The sequence below is a fragment of the Tarenaya hassleriana genome, unplaced genomic scaffold (assembly GCF_000463585.1).
Source record: "Tarenaya hassleriana unplaced genomic scaffold, ASM46358v1 Cleome15, whole genome shotgun sequence".
NCBI classification, from domain to species: Eukaryota; Viridiplantae; Streptophyta; class Magnoliopsida; order Brassicales; family Cleomaceae; genus Tarenaya; species Tarenaya hassleriana.
This window is the reverse complement of record NW_010964923.1, coordinates 2,903,123-2,918,426: the sequence shown is the minus strand read 5'-3', so window position 1 is coordinate 2,918,426 and position 15,304 is coordinate 2,903,123. Positions and strand designations below refer to the sequence as shown.

At 38.4% G+C, this 15,304-nt stretch overlaps 4 protein-coding genes across 8 annotated transcripts; 2 read left to right on the top strand and 2 right to left on the bottom strand.

Moving 5' to 3' along the window:
- The first annotated feature begins 367 nt into the window (after positions 1–367).
- On the top strand, positions 368–5,686 carry LOC104809035. Of its 3 annotated transcripts, none has more exons than XM_010534921.1 (13): positions 368–504; positions 985–1,053; positions 1,145–1,327; positions 1,613–1,695; positions 1,790–1,988; positions 2,237–2,358; positions 2,896–2,962; positions 3,587–3,637; positions 3,860–3,912; positions 4,080–4,290; positions 4,585–4,755; positions 5,325–5,372; positions 5,513–5,686. In XM_010534921.1, exons 1-13 carry the CDS (start codon positions 442–444, stop codon positions 5,525–5,527), a joined length of 1,335 nt encoding a protein of 444 aa, XP_010533223.1. In that variant the 5' UTR covers positions 368–441; the 3' UTR covers positions 5,528–5,686. The 3 variants fall into 3 exon arrangements, with proteins under 3 accessions (XP_010533223.1, XP_010533221.1, XP_010533222.1); XM_010534919.1 differs by having other exon boundaries at positions 369–504; positions 904–1,053; XM_010534920.1 differs by lacking the exon at positions 5,513–5,686 and having other exon boundaries at positions 369–504; positions 904–1,053; positions 5,325–5,496.
- Positions 5,687–6,395: 709 nt separating this feature from the next.
- Positions 6,396–8,061, bottom strand: LOC104809034 (40S ribosomal protein S15a-1-like). 3 transcript variants are annotated; one of them, XM_010534918.2, is made up of 4 exons: positions 7,948–8,059; positions 7,516–7,668; positions 7,227–7,387; positions 6,396–6,667 (listed from the first exon to the last, which is right to left on the bottom strand). In XM_010534918.2, the coding sequence occupies exons 2-4, from the start codon at positions 7,646–7,648 to the stop codon at positions 6,569–6,571; spliced, it is 393 nt and encodes a 130-aa protein (XP_010533220.1). In that variant the 5' UTR covers positions 7,649–7,668; positions 7,948–8,059; the 3' UTR covers positions 6,396–6,568. The 3 variants fall into 3 exon arrangements, with proteins under 3 accessions (XP_010533220.1, XP_010533219.1, XP_010533218.1); XM_010534917.2 differs by having other exon boundaries at positions 7,516–7,665; positions 7,948–8,058; XM_010534916.2 differs by having other exon boundaries at positions 7,516–8,061.
- A 340-nt stretch (positions 8,062–8,401) lies between these two features.
- LOC104809033 (putative pentatricopeptide repeat-containing protein At3g23330) lies at positions 8,402–9,682 on the top strand. The gene has a single exon (XM_010534915.2). It carries the CDS (start codon positions 8,469–8,471, stop codon positions 9,378–9,380), a length of 912 nt encoding a protein of 303 aa, XP_010533217.1. The 5' UTR covers positions 8,402–8,468; the 3' UTR covers positions 9,381–9,682.
- Positions 9,683–10,791: 1,109 nt separating this feature from the next.
- LOC104809032 lies at positions 10,792–15,005 on the bottom strand. The gene is made up of 14 exons (XM_010534913.2): positions 14,802–15,005; positions 13,533–13,652; positions 13,135–13,194; positions 12,927–13,028; positions 12,698–12,781; positions 12,475–12,593; positions 12,167–12,385; positions 11,965–12,030; positions 11,805–11,871; positions 11,570–11,623; positions 11,399–11,485; positions 11,245–11,304; positions 11,107–11,145; positions 10,792–11,013 (listed from the first exon to the last, which is right to left on the bottom strand). Exons 1-14 carry the CDS (start codon positions 14,814–14,816, stop codon positions 10,921–10,923), a joined length of 1,185 nt encoding a protein of 394 aa, XP_010533215.1. The 5' UTR covers positions 14,817–15,005; the 3' UTR covers positions 10,792–10,920.
- Positions 15,006–15,304: the final 299 nt, after the last annotated feature.

Here is a 15,304-nt window from a genome sequence, read left to right as displayed (position 1 = left end):
AAAATTAATTTATCAGGAATATTAATCAAATAAACCCAATAACAAATATAAATTTTAAAAATTGTTAGATCGAATATAGAAATTGTCCCGATTTATAGATAAATATGAATTTTTAAAATTTTGCAATATTATTTATCCATACGAGAAAATTTTGATAAGTAAAGGATAAATTTATATTTTGTTTAGAAATTAGGTATTGTTGTTAGAATTTGAACATTCACTTTTTTTTTTATTAAAACTTTAATTAATTGGAGGTGAGAAATGACGTTTTTATTTTAATTTTATAAACTTTTGTAAAAAAAGAAAAACAAATTATATCATAATGTAAAAAAAAATTAAAAAATCTCCTAAAATGACGACGCATCCTCAAGCGTATTTGTGATTTCAGGGCAGAGAGCAAAGTAGTGGGGGAGGACACACACACGCTTTGCTTGTACGGCCATGGCGACAAGACTTCCCTCATGCGAATCGTCGCCATTTCTCCATCGGTTTCATCGTTGCATCGTGAGTTCTGTCTTTATGAGCTAGTATACGGGTTTTCGGAGTCGATACTCGGTTCTCTATTTCTGTTTCTGAAAGATTTGTCGATTCGTTGAACCCCTGGAAGAACTAAACTCGGATTCTGTCTGCTTCTGCTTGATGATAGTCGATTTTAGTCTCTATACATATGTTTTCTTCTTCAATCGTTTGGTATATGGGAATTGTTGATGGAGTTCGTGGTATAACCTTCATCAGAGAACAAACTTGCTTGATTCTGTTTCGCAATGGAGCTTTGGTTGTTGTAATGTTCAGAGGCACGTTTGCAATTATGGAGCCAAAAAGGAATATGGGTTGAGCTTGTTGTAGGTTCTTTAAGCTTTTTTCTCAATTTGATAATGAATGGGCTTCTTAATCTTCTCTTAGGGGAGAAATTCCCAGAAAAGAGAATATTTCCGGAGTTCGCGGCGAGCTTTAACTGTTACTGCAATGTTTTGGAGGTCCAAGAAATCTGCGGAAGTACGGCAATTTGATGTTTCACTTGGTAGTTTTGCTCTAACAGAATCCGGAATTGAGGTTCTCTCCTTTTGCTGAACCCAGTGAGATTTTTCGGTGCCGTTTGTGCTTTAAAAATTTCTAACAGTATTGTATTGATTCTTGAATTTAGAAAGCTCCGGAGAAACAGCCGATGAATAAGTTCATATCACTTGTGGTCGTTTCTTCGATATTGGAGATACCATCAGCTGAATGGGATGCGTGTGCCAGGGATGCAACAGGACCTGAAAAGTATAATCCATTTCTTTGCCATGGCTTCCTCTCAAGTTTAGAAGAGACTGGCTGTGCTGTGAAGGTCGGTAGAGCGTGTCTTTTTATATGCATCTTCTTTTCTACTCCTCAATTGCTTCTGCATGTTCTATGTATGATTGAAACAACACATTTTTACCATGTGTCCTGGTCTTTGAGCTGTAGTTTTCGCCTAAGGAACTGCAGGAGTTCTTAGAGCAATCTAATTAAATTTTATCACTTTATGTGTTACCCCACTGCTTTGCCTCTTCCGCAAGCTAGATGATATGATTCTTGTGACATCTGGGTAGGGGTTTGCCGTTTGTATGATTGTTAAATGTAAGTGTTCCAGGAAACAGGTTGGACGCCATGTCACATTGTTGCAAAGGATGAATCTGAGATTATTTTGGGTGTTGCACCACTTTATCTTAAAAGGTTTGGGTGTGTGTTTCTGTGGACATGAATTGATTGTAATGTGCTTCAGACATTATGGTTTGTACATGATTCTCTCCTATAAAACGTATTGCAGCCATTCCTATGGTGAATTTGTTTTCGATCATGCCTGGGCTGATGCATACTACAGTTTTGGAGCAAGATATTACCCTAAGTTCCAGAGTTGTGTGCCGTTCACTCCAGTTACTGGTCCCAGGATTCTAGTCCGTAATAACCCTTTCAAAGATCAGGTCTTTGATGCCATAGTCTCTGCTATGAAAGATCTTACTGATAAGGTATTTATGAAATTCATTGCGTTTTAGATAAAGAGAACTAGATAGATCTTGACTATTAGAGTTGATATATGAAAAATGTTGCAGTCTCATGGGCAGGGAACTGAACTTTTTATGTATTGTTTTCATTTACTGTTAAATAAAGGAACAAACAGGCATTTTACCTAATCTTGTCCAGTTTTATATCGTGTTGCAACACATGCTCATATGGTCTCTGCTGTTGGCTTATCTTATTTATTGCATTGTGGCAGTCACAGATTTCATCTCTGCACATTACCTTTCCATCTGAAACCGAATGGGCTAGATGTGCACAAAAAGGCTTCTTGCAGAGGATTGGAATGCAGTACCACTGGACAAACCGTGATTACAAAAGGTAATTGTTTTTTCAATTTGTCATATCGTCTTAAGCAATGTAGATGCTGGTTACAGCAATTATTATTATTTATTCATGTCATACTTGGATTTATGCAGATTTGTTTTGAAATTCAGTAACACACTATCTTTAATATGAATCGTTAAGTTAATTCCGGTGCAATTTGACTGTTCGACATACTATCTTTAATTTCAGGAACGGAAGTTCACATATTTTAGCTCTTATCCATTTGGCCTGTTTCTTTATTCAGTATTTTAAGTGCTTAGATATATGCTCTGATAATTACTGGAAGCCGCGTTTAAGGTTGAACAACTATTGCATTTGCACCTTACGTCTGTGTAATCATATTGAGGATTTCTTGGAACAAACAGATATTTAATATTCTTTCAGTATTACAATTCAAATCTGTCGATCAAATTGTGCACTTTTGTTTGGTTATTTTATCATATAGTCTCGCGTTAGTTTCAATAGGTCAGTAATCTTTGGACATCCACGTCGATTTTCTCATATTATTAACTTGTCTATATACTCCTGTAGCTTTGATGAGTTCTTGATGGATATGAAGCAAAGCAAAAGGAAAAATATCCGTCAGGAACGCAAAAAGGTTTGTTGATTCTTCCTTTTCCTATTTCTGGCTGAAAATTGTACGATTCTAGTCTTTTATGTGGTCATTATAATCCATGGGGAGCAAGACAAAGTTGTAAACAGAAATAAAGGCCATTGTTATACCATTACCAGTTAGCATTACAAGCTACTCAAACACGAATGTGAAATTACAAGCTTGTAAGCCACCACTCCTGCTCTACATTAAAATATCATTTGAACATAGGGCAATCTACTCTAGAAGGTGGATGCATGTTGTGCACATGGATCTTGTGTAGTAGCTAATGGTAATGAATCCTGAAATATACTCGGGAGTGAAAAATTTCTGGAATTGGTGTTAAAGGCTGCTTAACATCATTCTATTTAATTTGCCATGCTCTATTGGTAAAGAAAATGGAAAAGTTAGGACAGAAAGAAAGTATAGATATACAAAATTGTTTTGTGGGTAATTGAGATCTGGCTTTGGCTTTTCTATTTTGTTTCTTTACATATGAGGATAGTCAAGCACAATGGTTGTTCCTTCGATTTCAGAAAATCTTCTGCATTGGTCGAAGGCCTTTTCCTGTTCTTTCCGTTCATCTTGCATTTACACTGTTGATTTCTAACTGTTCTTTTTCTCTAGTAGATTGTTACGCAGAACTTGAAAATGAGACGACTCCGAGGGCATGAAATAAAGGTATTCCCTTCAAATGTGATTACTCTAGTCAAACCTCAGTATGCCACCTTAACTGATGCAGCAAACAATAGAATTGATTCTTTCTTGAATGGATGGAGTGCAATTCATCAATTCTTTCCTTTTATGAAGCTTCTGGATTCTTTTAGCTTCTTTTAGTAATCACGTGTAGCAATCTACAGCATTCATTTCCTCAATTATCTTTTCTTCCCAATGTTTTTGCAGGCTAGGCACTGGGACTCCTTCTATGGCTTCTACAGGAACACAACTGATAACAAGTTTAGTAGTTGATGGTTTGCAATAATGTTTCCTTGACATCATGCATATGCATGTGTGTGTATGTGTGATACGGAAACTAGCACACGGTTCAATCCTCTGCAATACTTTGCTAGGCATAATGGCATCCTGTTTCGCATTCATCTATTTATTTTCCCCGACTCTGTAGGTGGGGTAGCCCATATTTGACAAGGGAGTTCTTCCACAGCTTGGGATCGAAGTTGGGAGATGAGGTGTTACTTGTCCTTGCTGAAGAAGGTGATGAACCTGTTGCAGGAGCATTAAACCTAATTGGAGGAGATACCATCTTTGGGCGACTTTGGGGATGTCGCCCGGAATCCTACTACCCTAGTCTCCATTTTGAAGCATGCTATTACCAGGTTTGTCTAGTTTTTTCCAGAGGCTCAAAGCTTTTGGTTGCAGTCTTTAAAGATAACTTTATACATAGTTGATATAGATTCTGCTAGATAGTATATTACGGGATTCAGAATGAACGTTTCACTCTTCCTCCTAAAGGAATCCTCCCCATTGTGTCCAAATGCACATTGTATCCTTTCCAGGAAACATAATTGCAAAGTTTTCCTAGGAATTACCTTAGTATAGCAGTGTTTTGTGACATGGAGTGCATTTAGTACATGCAACTGTTTTCTCATGCTTTATATCAATGATCACAGGCAATAGAAGCAGCTATAGAACTTAATCTGAAAACAGTAGAAGCTGGAGCTCAGGGTGAGCATAAGGTTCAGCGAGGCTATCTACCTGTGAAGACTTTTAGTTGTCATTACCTGGCTGACGTAAGTTTCAGGCAAGCAATTGAGGAGTTTCTAGCACGAGAGTCAAACCAGGTATGTGGTATATTCTAAATTCTCTTGGTGATCTTTCAGTGGTTGTATCTTGGTAGAGTCCACTTGCTTAGGGGGATCAGATTCGGTTTAGCCGGTTTAAGTCATTAACGGGTAGTTTGGTCATTTGTAATGAAATCCTAATTTCCTCCTTTTTTGCTATAGCCACTTTAGAGTTCTAGTGTTTCTTGTAACCCTCTATAAGATTTATAGGAATCATCTTCATTTTGGAATGGATATCAGAAGTTTGATCGTTTTGGAGGAAAAGGCAACCTTGAAGCTTTTGGGATTTACTGTTCTCCCTTTAGTAGCGCCAGTTTTCCGATAGGAACCGTAGTGAGTTTCTATCAGGTAGTATCAGTTTTCCGATAGAAACCTTCGAGTGAATTGTGCCCAATCAAGTGAATAGCGCCCAAATCGAGTGAACAGAGAAGTAGAACCATAAATCGTGTGTGTACCTGGGAAGAAAACAATCATATTAACATCTCGTGAAATATCTCTTAGCTCACTGTTTTAAAAGCTGTGCTGGATTGAACCTCTTGAGACAGTTTTTATCCTTTGTACGTTTGCAGGTTAATCTGGTCATGAAACTGTTACGTGAATCCGGACCCTTCAAAGAGGTAATAGAATAGACAGCATTTTAGGTTTCTTTACGCTTCAAAATGTTGTGTTGTGGTCTTGTAAAGTAAAATGGGAGTTTGGTGTATATAACTTATCTTGAAACTCTATGTTCTGACATGCCAATGGTATGATGTTTCAGCAAGCAGACTCTTAGATTAGTCCGGACACCCTCCGTACCAACATCGAGTTTATGTGCTACAAACATGAGCGGAAAAGTTGCAGATAGCAAACCGGTTTGGTTTAGCAAAAGCTGTTTAGTTTTAATTGGATATTATAAAAAAAATTAAATTTTTAATATTTGGGTTTTCTAAAATTTTTATTAGGAATTATATTCTTAATTGAATTATCAATTCTACAAAAAAAAATAATGTGGTCTATTTAAACTCTTTTGATTGTTAGCAATAGATAAGGGTGAACGTTTCAGTTCGGTTCCTTACCAAACCGAAAATCTCGATATTTTTCTCGAAATGTACTATTTAAAGTTCCCGAACATTATTTTTTTTATAGAATCGAATTTTTCACAAGTGAACCGAAGTTTTATTAAAGAAATCTAATTTTTTTAACAAAAACCAAAAATGAAACGTATCGAAAGCGAAACTGAATTGAACCGAATAATATACGGTATTAATTTGATATAAATTTTAGAATATCGAATTAACTGTGAAAAATTCGATTCGCTAAAATTGCAAACCGAATCACGAAACATCCCCTAGTAATAGATGTATTTGTTTGATATTATAGTTTGAAATTCTTCAACTTTCCCGATTGCCGGAGACATCAAATTTGATTATAATTTGTGTCTGATTCGTTTATATATATTTTTGTTTATTTTCCTTATTTTTTAAAATGATTAAAAAAATGAAAAATATTTCTAAACGAAAGAGTTAATCATCATTTTAAGAATATTTTTTATAAAATCCCGGTTAAAAGCAACATTGCATACCACTTGAGACATGGAAAACCTTCGAATCAAAAAATGGATGGATGATTTGGCTCAAAACCTCGTAAATCTTAAGAAAACATAACCGAAATGAACTTTCTAATTGCTTTAAAAGTTCAAATAATCCGAAAAACAAACAAAATTGCATTATAATACACAACAGCAACCGGTAAAAGTAAAAAGTGATGCTGCAATGAACTTGAGGATAATCAAAACATGCCCAAGTGCCAAGACTCTCGCAAAGTTGCTGGTACGTTAGTAAAAGAATCCGAGTACCTTGCCTCCGACATTCTTTCTCCTGGCCTCTTCGTGGTCCATGATGCCCGCAGATGTTGTCAGAACGATGTAACCGAACTGCACCAGAATGAATTCAACAACATTACCACACGAATAACAATATGACCTGAGTTTTGGTTCCATCCCACACATCATGCGTACAGGACAAAGACGGAATACCAATTTTATGCTTTGTTATACTACAAAACCATGGAATAACAATATTACTTTACGAATAACAATATGCCCTGTGTTTTGTCCATCCGATATATCGGGCAAGGACAAACACCGAAAGACAATCTATACTTTGTAATTCCGTAACAGTTGCAACCAACAAAAGGGCAAAGTAAGCATGGGTCACTTGCATTTGACAACATTACTATACGAAAAAAAACATGAACCTATTTACATACATCCCATATATCAGTGTGTATGTACTTTGTTTTTCTACAAGAACATGGCAATCAACAGAAGGGCATACTGGCATAGCAAGCACGGGTCACTTCTAACTTGCACTTAGCAAAAAATCAGGTCAGGTGATAGCAAAATCCACGGTGATGATAGGTTCTCGATCGCAATAATATCATAAAGAAGAGGAATACGGGAATAAGTAAAGAGACAGTCTCAATGAACCGACCTGTCTGGACGGAAGCAGGCGAGCAGTCCAACCTTCAATCTCCTTAACACCAACGTCAAATCGTGGACTGATGACTCCACACTTGTTCAGCCTCCCATTTAGTTCAACAACGATCTTACCAGCCCTGTGGTCATCCACATACTCAAACTCGCCAATGTAGCCTGCAACACTTAACGACAGAGCACAACGAACCAAGAATGGAGTAAGCATCTTCAGAAGATGGAAATCTAGGGGGGGGGGGGGGGACAAAAGAACACTGAATCCAACTAATACTGCAAAATACCCATACCATGCTTTTGCATGACAAGGAGAAATTTGACGATCACTTTAGAAGAAGGCCTAATCATCACTTGCCTCTTTCCTCTCTTCTCCGCATTGTACATGCTCTTAAGAGCATCGTTCAGGACACTGATTCTCACCATCCTCAAAAAACTGCAAACTACTACGAATAAAACAACAAATTTCAGGCGGCTGGGACTGGGAAAAATAATACGAAATCCGGAATATGGGCACCTCCGATCCAGTGAATAAAATACGAAGCACATAAATAACATCAAGAATCCCAGAACAACCGAACAAATCTCCAAAACAAGGACGAAATTTTCCACAGAAGTAGCAAATTTGCATGTCTCCGAGTACATTCACGTTCATGTTCGAACAAGGCCCGGATCAGAAGAGGAAAAGGCGACCAGCAACCAGAGCTTTCTCCTGATTTTCTAACCTGGAACCCAAGAGGATGTTGCTCCGACCTCTCCCTTGCTTCGCTTCGAGCAGTGTCGAACGAAGAACCAGAGAACTAGGGTTTTCTTTTTCTTTTTTAATGTCGGTTTAATAACTGACAACACGAGTTAGATCTGACAAGCATTGAGCCAACATGTTATGGGCTGAAGTTAATGGGCATAATGGTAAATAGGCGACGTGTATTTGTGAGGGGATTTTTTGTAATTAATTTTAAAAAATCAAAAAAATAATAAAAGTAGTAAAACACTCTTATATATTTATATAGGGATTTGTTTTATTTTAATTTGCTAAATAGTATTTTTTTTTTTTTGTCTGTAGAAACCTGGTCCTGTTTGTTCTGTGTCCGCCCCTCCTTGCTTTGGTAAATCAATTTCATGCCCCAGAAAACATCGAGGGCATGAGTGTAAATTCAGAAAACGAAGGACAAAAAGGTAATTCAACCGACCATGAATTTTTCTCCCGGGTCGACGCGCTCCAAGCTTCGGGCGCATTGATTCGGAGATGCTAATCAAACACTTCGCTTCCCTCCTCGACGAGTACTCCACGAAGAACTTGAAGAACCTCCAAAAGCTCCACGCGTGCGTGATCAGGCACGGCGTCGCCGACAACGACTTCATCAGGTCGAAGCTCGTTTCCTCGTACGCTTCCTGTTCCCAGATTGTCCAAGCGACACTCCTCTTCTCATTGACCATTCGTCGACCCACTTTCCTCTACAACTCCCTTATCAGAGCCTACGCTTCGCAGAGTAGATTCTGGGAGTCCCTCTTCGTTTTCCGGTGCTTGATCCTCGCCGGAAAAGCCGTTGACAAGCACACGCTGCCGGTAGTATTGAAATCATGCAGCGGGTTGTCGAACTTGCGGGTGGGTAGGCAGGTTCATGGAGCTGTTTTGGTGAATGGGTTCGGTTCAGAAGTCGGAAACTGTAACGGATTGATCACTATGTACGCGAAATGCGGAGACTTGCCTTGCGCGGTGAAGGTATTCGACGAAATGCCGGAGAGGAACGAGGTCTCGTGGACCGCGATGATGTCTGGGTTCGGATTTCACGGGAAGCACGCAGAGGTTCTTATGTTGTTCGATAAGATGGTGGAAGTGGGAATGAAGGTGGACGGACTGACGTTCACGTCGTTGTTAATGGCGTGTGGTCACGTGGGAGAAGTGGAGAGGGCGAGAGAGTATTTTCAGATGATGCAGGACCGGTTCGGGGTAAGGCAAACCGTTGAGCATTATACATGTATGGTGGATATGCTTGGAAAGGCGGGTTTGATCGATGAGGCGAAAGATTTGGTAATGGATATGAAGGCCGAGCCTGATGGCGCATTGTGGAGAGCACTCTTGACGGCTTGTAGAATCCATAAGCGAGTTGATGTGGCTGAATGGGCAAACCTAAAGATGCTCGGTGATGCGTGGTAAAATCGATTCTTGCGAGTTAGGGAGAGGTTTCTTCCTCAAAGTCGACTTTTAATCGACGCAGTTAAGAGTTAGATATGAATTGGTAACCGAGGCATAAGAGGCGCTATAATTCAATTTTGTCATTCGCACCATGTTATTCGAGTATGCGGAATAAATTTGTGGATGCGTGTACTCTATTTCATCTATTTTTGTACATTTATTGCTGTAATAGAATCAAGTGAACATGAGTTGTAGAGGCATGTTTTGTCATTTCCTCGCAAAGGAGATGAGCTTAGTGAACAATGGCTATAGACTTGGAAGTAGAGAGTCCGATAACGTCTTTAAGGTATGAGTCGAATCATCGATTTTCCTACCAAGTCTCTTTGTAGGGATGAGTATGAAGTATCGTAGCGGCAGGGGCTTTGTTGAATTCTGGATTCTTGATAGAATTCAGTACTCGTTTGAAGGAAAGCCACACCTTTATTGACCCAATCAGACGAATACAACCTTGGAGAAGTTGTTCACCAAAAGCTTGCCTCTCTCGCCCCCGAATTCAAGCTTTTAAGTTGGGGAGGGGAGCGTAATTCTAATCACATGGTTTGCTTCCGACCCCTCTTGGTTCAAGACAACCGGTTACCAAAAAAAATCATCGGGTTGAAGACGCAACTTGTCCTCAAATTGAAAAGACAGGGAACGGTTGGGGAATTTTACTCAAATCTCTCAGATGGGTCGCACCTATTTCACGTGTACACCAGAAAAAACATAACACTTTTTTTGTGTGTGAAAAGACGAAATTACCCTTAATGAATACGCGATTTTTATCCGTCCGAAAACAACTTCGTTATTACGACTTCGTAATTAATTCTAAATATAGTTACAATTGATTCTAAAAAAGGTGGCAAAAAAATCATCTGTCTTATTTTATTGGTATATCAGTTATATATTAGTCGTAATAAGATCGTAAAAAATAAAACGAAAAGGGTATTTCGGACTTTTCCAACCGAAAAATGGGTTAAAATTGAAATTTTTTTTTTTTTCGGTTGTGTACACTGAAATTGCTGCGACCCAAGTGGATTATTTGAGTAATATTGTGTCGACTCTTGAAAGGGTAATCCCTTCCATTGTATCAATACCTCCAACTCATCCACAGGAGAATAACGGTTGTCCACAACCTCAATTGGCTCCACGATAATTAGTTCCAAACCTCTTGGAAATATTTTTTTTTTCGAATACTTGATTCGATTCTAATTTCGAATTTATTTAATTTGATTATGAAAAATTACATAACTTCGATTTTCAGACCGATACCTAATTTTGTTTAAAAAGACGATACAGATGACCTAAGACGAACACATGGTTGCTTGGATTTGTGGGACCACCACAACGGTAAACCCCATTCAGCCACAAAACCAAACAAATATATACACCACAAACCAAAAAAAAAAAAAAAAAAAAAACCGAACATATATACATAATCTGTCGCAAAAAGAAAGATTCTGTCATTTCTTTTTAACTCCAAGTTCCCGCTCCGTTGATCAGAAGAAGCCTTTCGCTATTTTTCTCAGTAAGGATCGACCCAGCATTTGTCGTTCCTCACAGCATTCTTCCACCGCTCCTTGAACATCTGCATCTCTATGTATGACTGTCTCCTCACCTGTTCCCCAATGTAAACATTTGCTGTTTCGTTCATCCCTTTGCCTCATATTTTCATCTGAAACTTTGAACGATTCGTCGAGCGAAACTTTACCTCGGGTCGATTGTCGACTTCTCGGGACTCGGATGGGGCCTGCGATAACGAAAACCGGTGTTTCAGATGTTGTAATGATCCCGTTTATGTTAACGAGAACAAGCTGCAAAATAACAGATTCAGCTCTGAAGCTTGTACCGGTGCTTCTTGGTCCGACAATGTCTCCTTTTGCGCGAAACTTACCCGGCTGGGACTTGACTGGATAAACGAAAAAACAGGCAACGAGATTTAAGGACTAATTCTCGAAAGATGATCTTATAGTAAGTTGGATTGAAAGCTTAGCTGTACTTGCCTCTGATTCGGTCACACCAAGCGTTGGAAGACCGTAATGTACTATGTACTCAGCGTCAACAACACCGACATTTTTCATCCTATTGCCCTGCAAACGTTGTACGGAGGATTAACAAGTGTTGCTACGAGACTCAACTCCGGAAAGGGCCGTGAAAAGGGTAGGGAACGGTACCTGGGCACAGTAACCGAGCTGCATATCGAGACCCCATGCGTGGATCAAATCATTCTACAAAACAAGAAAACATCAAAACCCGAAAAATCAACCAAATCTACGACTATGGCAAAGAACATGATAGACCACCCCCCGATATGCTCATCTCCTCTCTCGTACCCTCCTTATACATGTAGCGTATCAAAACGCTTCTTGATGAAAAGATAACACCATGTCCCAAGAAAAACATATGTACCTGAACCATATGCCAAGCACATCTCCACGCTGCTTGGGAGAAAACGGGTGCCATCATTTCAACCCAACTGCATAGCCAAATTGTAGCAATGTAACCGAAGACTAAGATTAACCAAAAAAACGAGAGAAATGAGGGAATTCAAGATCTCGTAATGATTTACCCTATGCATGGGGGAGCAGTGCTATGATCGTCACATCGCCCGCTACCTTTGTATTTATACATTCTCCTGTTCATACAACACAAAGATCTTGAGATACTGACCCATCAATGTTATATGTCGACCCATCTACTATAAGAAAAACAGCGGGCAAATACGACCATAACAACATCTGTTAGTTTAATGAAACAAAACAGCTGCAGACCTGTGCACTCTTGAGTTTCTCTGACGAGCCGTAATGGGATGATGAACTTCGGACTTTGTAGTGTCGAGTGCAGGTTGCGATATCTGAAGCCCCTCGTCCTTAACAATCGATAAATACCTTTTCGGATTGAAATTCTCAACCCCTATGTCTTCATCCCAAAGAAATATATACTCGTACTCGGCGACTATGTCCGGATACAAGAACCGCTTGGCAAACCACCTGAGAGATCACTCAATAACATTCCACTTAGAACTTTTCCCATATGAATTACCCCACAAGAGATGATTAGAACAGTTATGATCACGGACCATTTCGTTTGATTCATCACAGAAACGTGTATGACATGCTCGTTCCAGGGGAATTGCTTCCACTCGTCAACAACACCATCGTAATGAAAAAGCATCACCGCAAAATCTCGGGGAGGAAACTGTGACAGAACAATCGATGTACCATGAACCGAAACATCGGACATAATCAGGAAATCAAAAACACATAAATGATGGGAAAGAAGTTCTACCGAATGAAACCAACCTTGGGAATAATTTTGTTAACCACTTCCTTTTGCTTGATTCCAACCGCCATAGCTAACAAGCTCATTGAATGGTTTGGTTTGCTCTGTCAGAAATTAAGAAACACCAAAAACAACTGAATCTATATACATACATACATACATATATATATATATTGAAGATTTGGCTACAAGATCTGTGTAATATTTACAAACATAAGACTCGAGAGGAACCTAGACTATATGCCCCACCTTTTTCATATCGTAGCTCCATAACCGCTGCATTTCAAGGTTCGATGTTTTGGTAATGATTCCTTGTGGTAACGCCTCCGTACCTGGAGGCCTACATTGCTTCTAAATAAACCGATGAAAGAAAAATCGCTAAGCGAATAAAGAGAAAAATCTATGGAACTCGAAAAGCCCGCATTAATTGCCTTATTTTTACGATTGGAGGACGAACCTTGCAAGTATTGGATTTTGGGTTCTGCGACTTATTTGTGACTTCCCATCTTAGCAATTTCTGCAACAGAAACTTCAAATAAAAGTTCTCTTCGATACAGATTATCAAACTATTCTGCCACGCGTTTGGACATTGATGTTAAATGTTCACAATCCGAGTAAAAGGCCTAAACTTTATTTTCACAGGCCACAGACAATTTCGCATTACTTTGAGCAATACGCCAATGTTCCTCACATTCAACTGTGATAGCTACTCTTTGCTAATATCTCACTACAACCTGAACAAAGCCGACCGAGCAGCAAATATCACATTTAAATTCACTATAACTATGATATATAAACCCAAACAACTATAAATATAGAGCTATAGAGAGAGAGAGAGAGAGAACAAAGGCGTACTTCTCTGAATTCGTTAGCTATATAAGCACTGCCGATGAAGTAAGCACCACAGAGCAAAGCCGCGGTGATGAAGAGGCTGCAGAGGCATGATCTACTCTTCGAATCCGACAACATATAACACTGTAAAACAGTATCGTCGAGGATGAAATCACTTTCAAGTTATATGCAAATTCACAGCTAGAAACAGCAAAGAACCAAACCCGAAAACCGAGTAAAGCATATACTCTAGTTTTTAAATGCAATACAAACGGTGTAGACGAAGGTGATAAACACTGAAGACACAACTATTACACATTCAAACTGAATGAGAGTGAACAATCATTGTAGTTACATCGAAGAAACAACAAAGATCCGAATTTGAAAACAAGAAAACTTCATATATTTTGATTTCTGAAACCAATGCCAAAGTATAGACAAAGGATACAAAACTATATAAACATAAAACCCACGTGCAGATGAACAATCCACATCAACATGAATTCTTCTGAACGATAAATTTATTCAGACAATCTATATGCAGATGCACAATTCTTGTAGTGTAACACAGAAGTAACATGAAAGAACTCTGGCTCCCCAGATAGATAACAAGGCATAAACAAATGTTATAAACTATAAGAACATCAAAGCCACTTGCAAATAAACAATCAACGTCAACGCAAATTCTTCTGTGATCATGAAATCTTTCAGTCTCTCATTTTCCAGTAAACCCAAGAGGTTGAATACAAAAAAAAAATTAAATTTATGGGAAAAAGATAGTTTCTGAGACTTCCACTTCCATATTCCTGTGGTTTTCATAAAATTGGTAAGGAGAGAAAATTTCCACCGAAATGAATTGTTAAATCACGAAAAATGAAACCCAGATAAATAAATCCCTAAACTTGCGGAGAATCCATGTTCCAAGACCTAACTGAGATTGAGGAGACATCAAACATGCTCTGTCGACGGTTTCTGCTGATAACTGATGCAAATTTCAAATATCTCCTACTTTGCCGCATCCATCACTTCCATTTTCCTCTAAGAAATGAAACGGAACTGAAATGATGAAAAAACGCCCGTTTTTTTTTTCTGAAGAAAGAGACAAAATTGAAAGAACCCGTTCCTTGATTTATCCAATTCGCGATTCTGAACTTACATAACAACAATTTCACTTGAAAGGGACTTGAAACAAGTTCACCACGACCCAGATAAAATCAAAAGTAAGGGAAATACAGTAATAAGTTGATAAAAAGGAAAGAAAAAATGGGGCCTAAATGAATACAGATTACTCACATAGGAGAAGGGCATCGCAGGATGAGAAGAAGAATCTTCAGGGCCTTTGAGATTAAACAAGAAGGCGGAAAAAAAAGGAACCTTTCCCGCTATAAACCCAGAAAAGGTTCGAACCAAAAAGTGAGACTAAGAACAGAAGACAAAGCAAAGCACCGAACAGAAAAAGCTTTGGAATTGGAGGAAAAGAGAACAAGAAAACGGGGAGAAGACAGGTAACAGAAGGTTATAAAACAGAGTTGGTGAGAAAATAATTAAAAGTGTGAGATTAAATGCCACGGAGAGGAGAAACTGACGAGAAGGTGGAGGAAAGATGATGAACGGCTTGGCTTTTTGAAGACCAAACGACGTCGTAAAAGTGGAAGAAAAAAGAACTATTTTCTCTTTTGATGGGACATCATTATTATTATTATTATTATTATTATTATTATTATTATTATTATTATTATTATTATTATTATTATTATTATTATTATTATTATTATTATTATTATCATTATCATTAT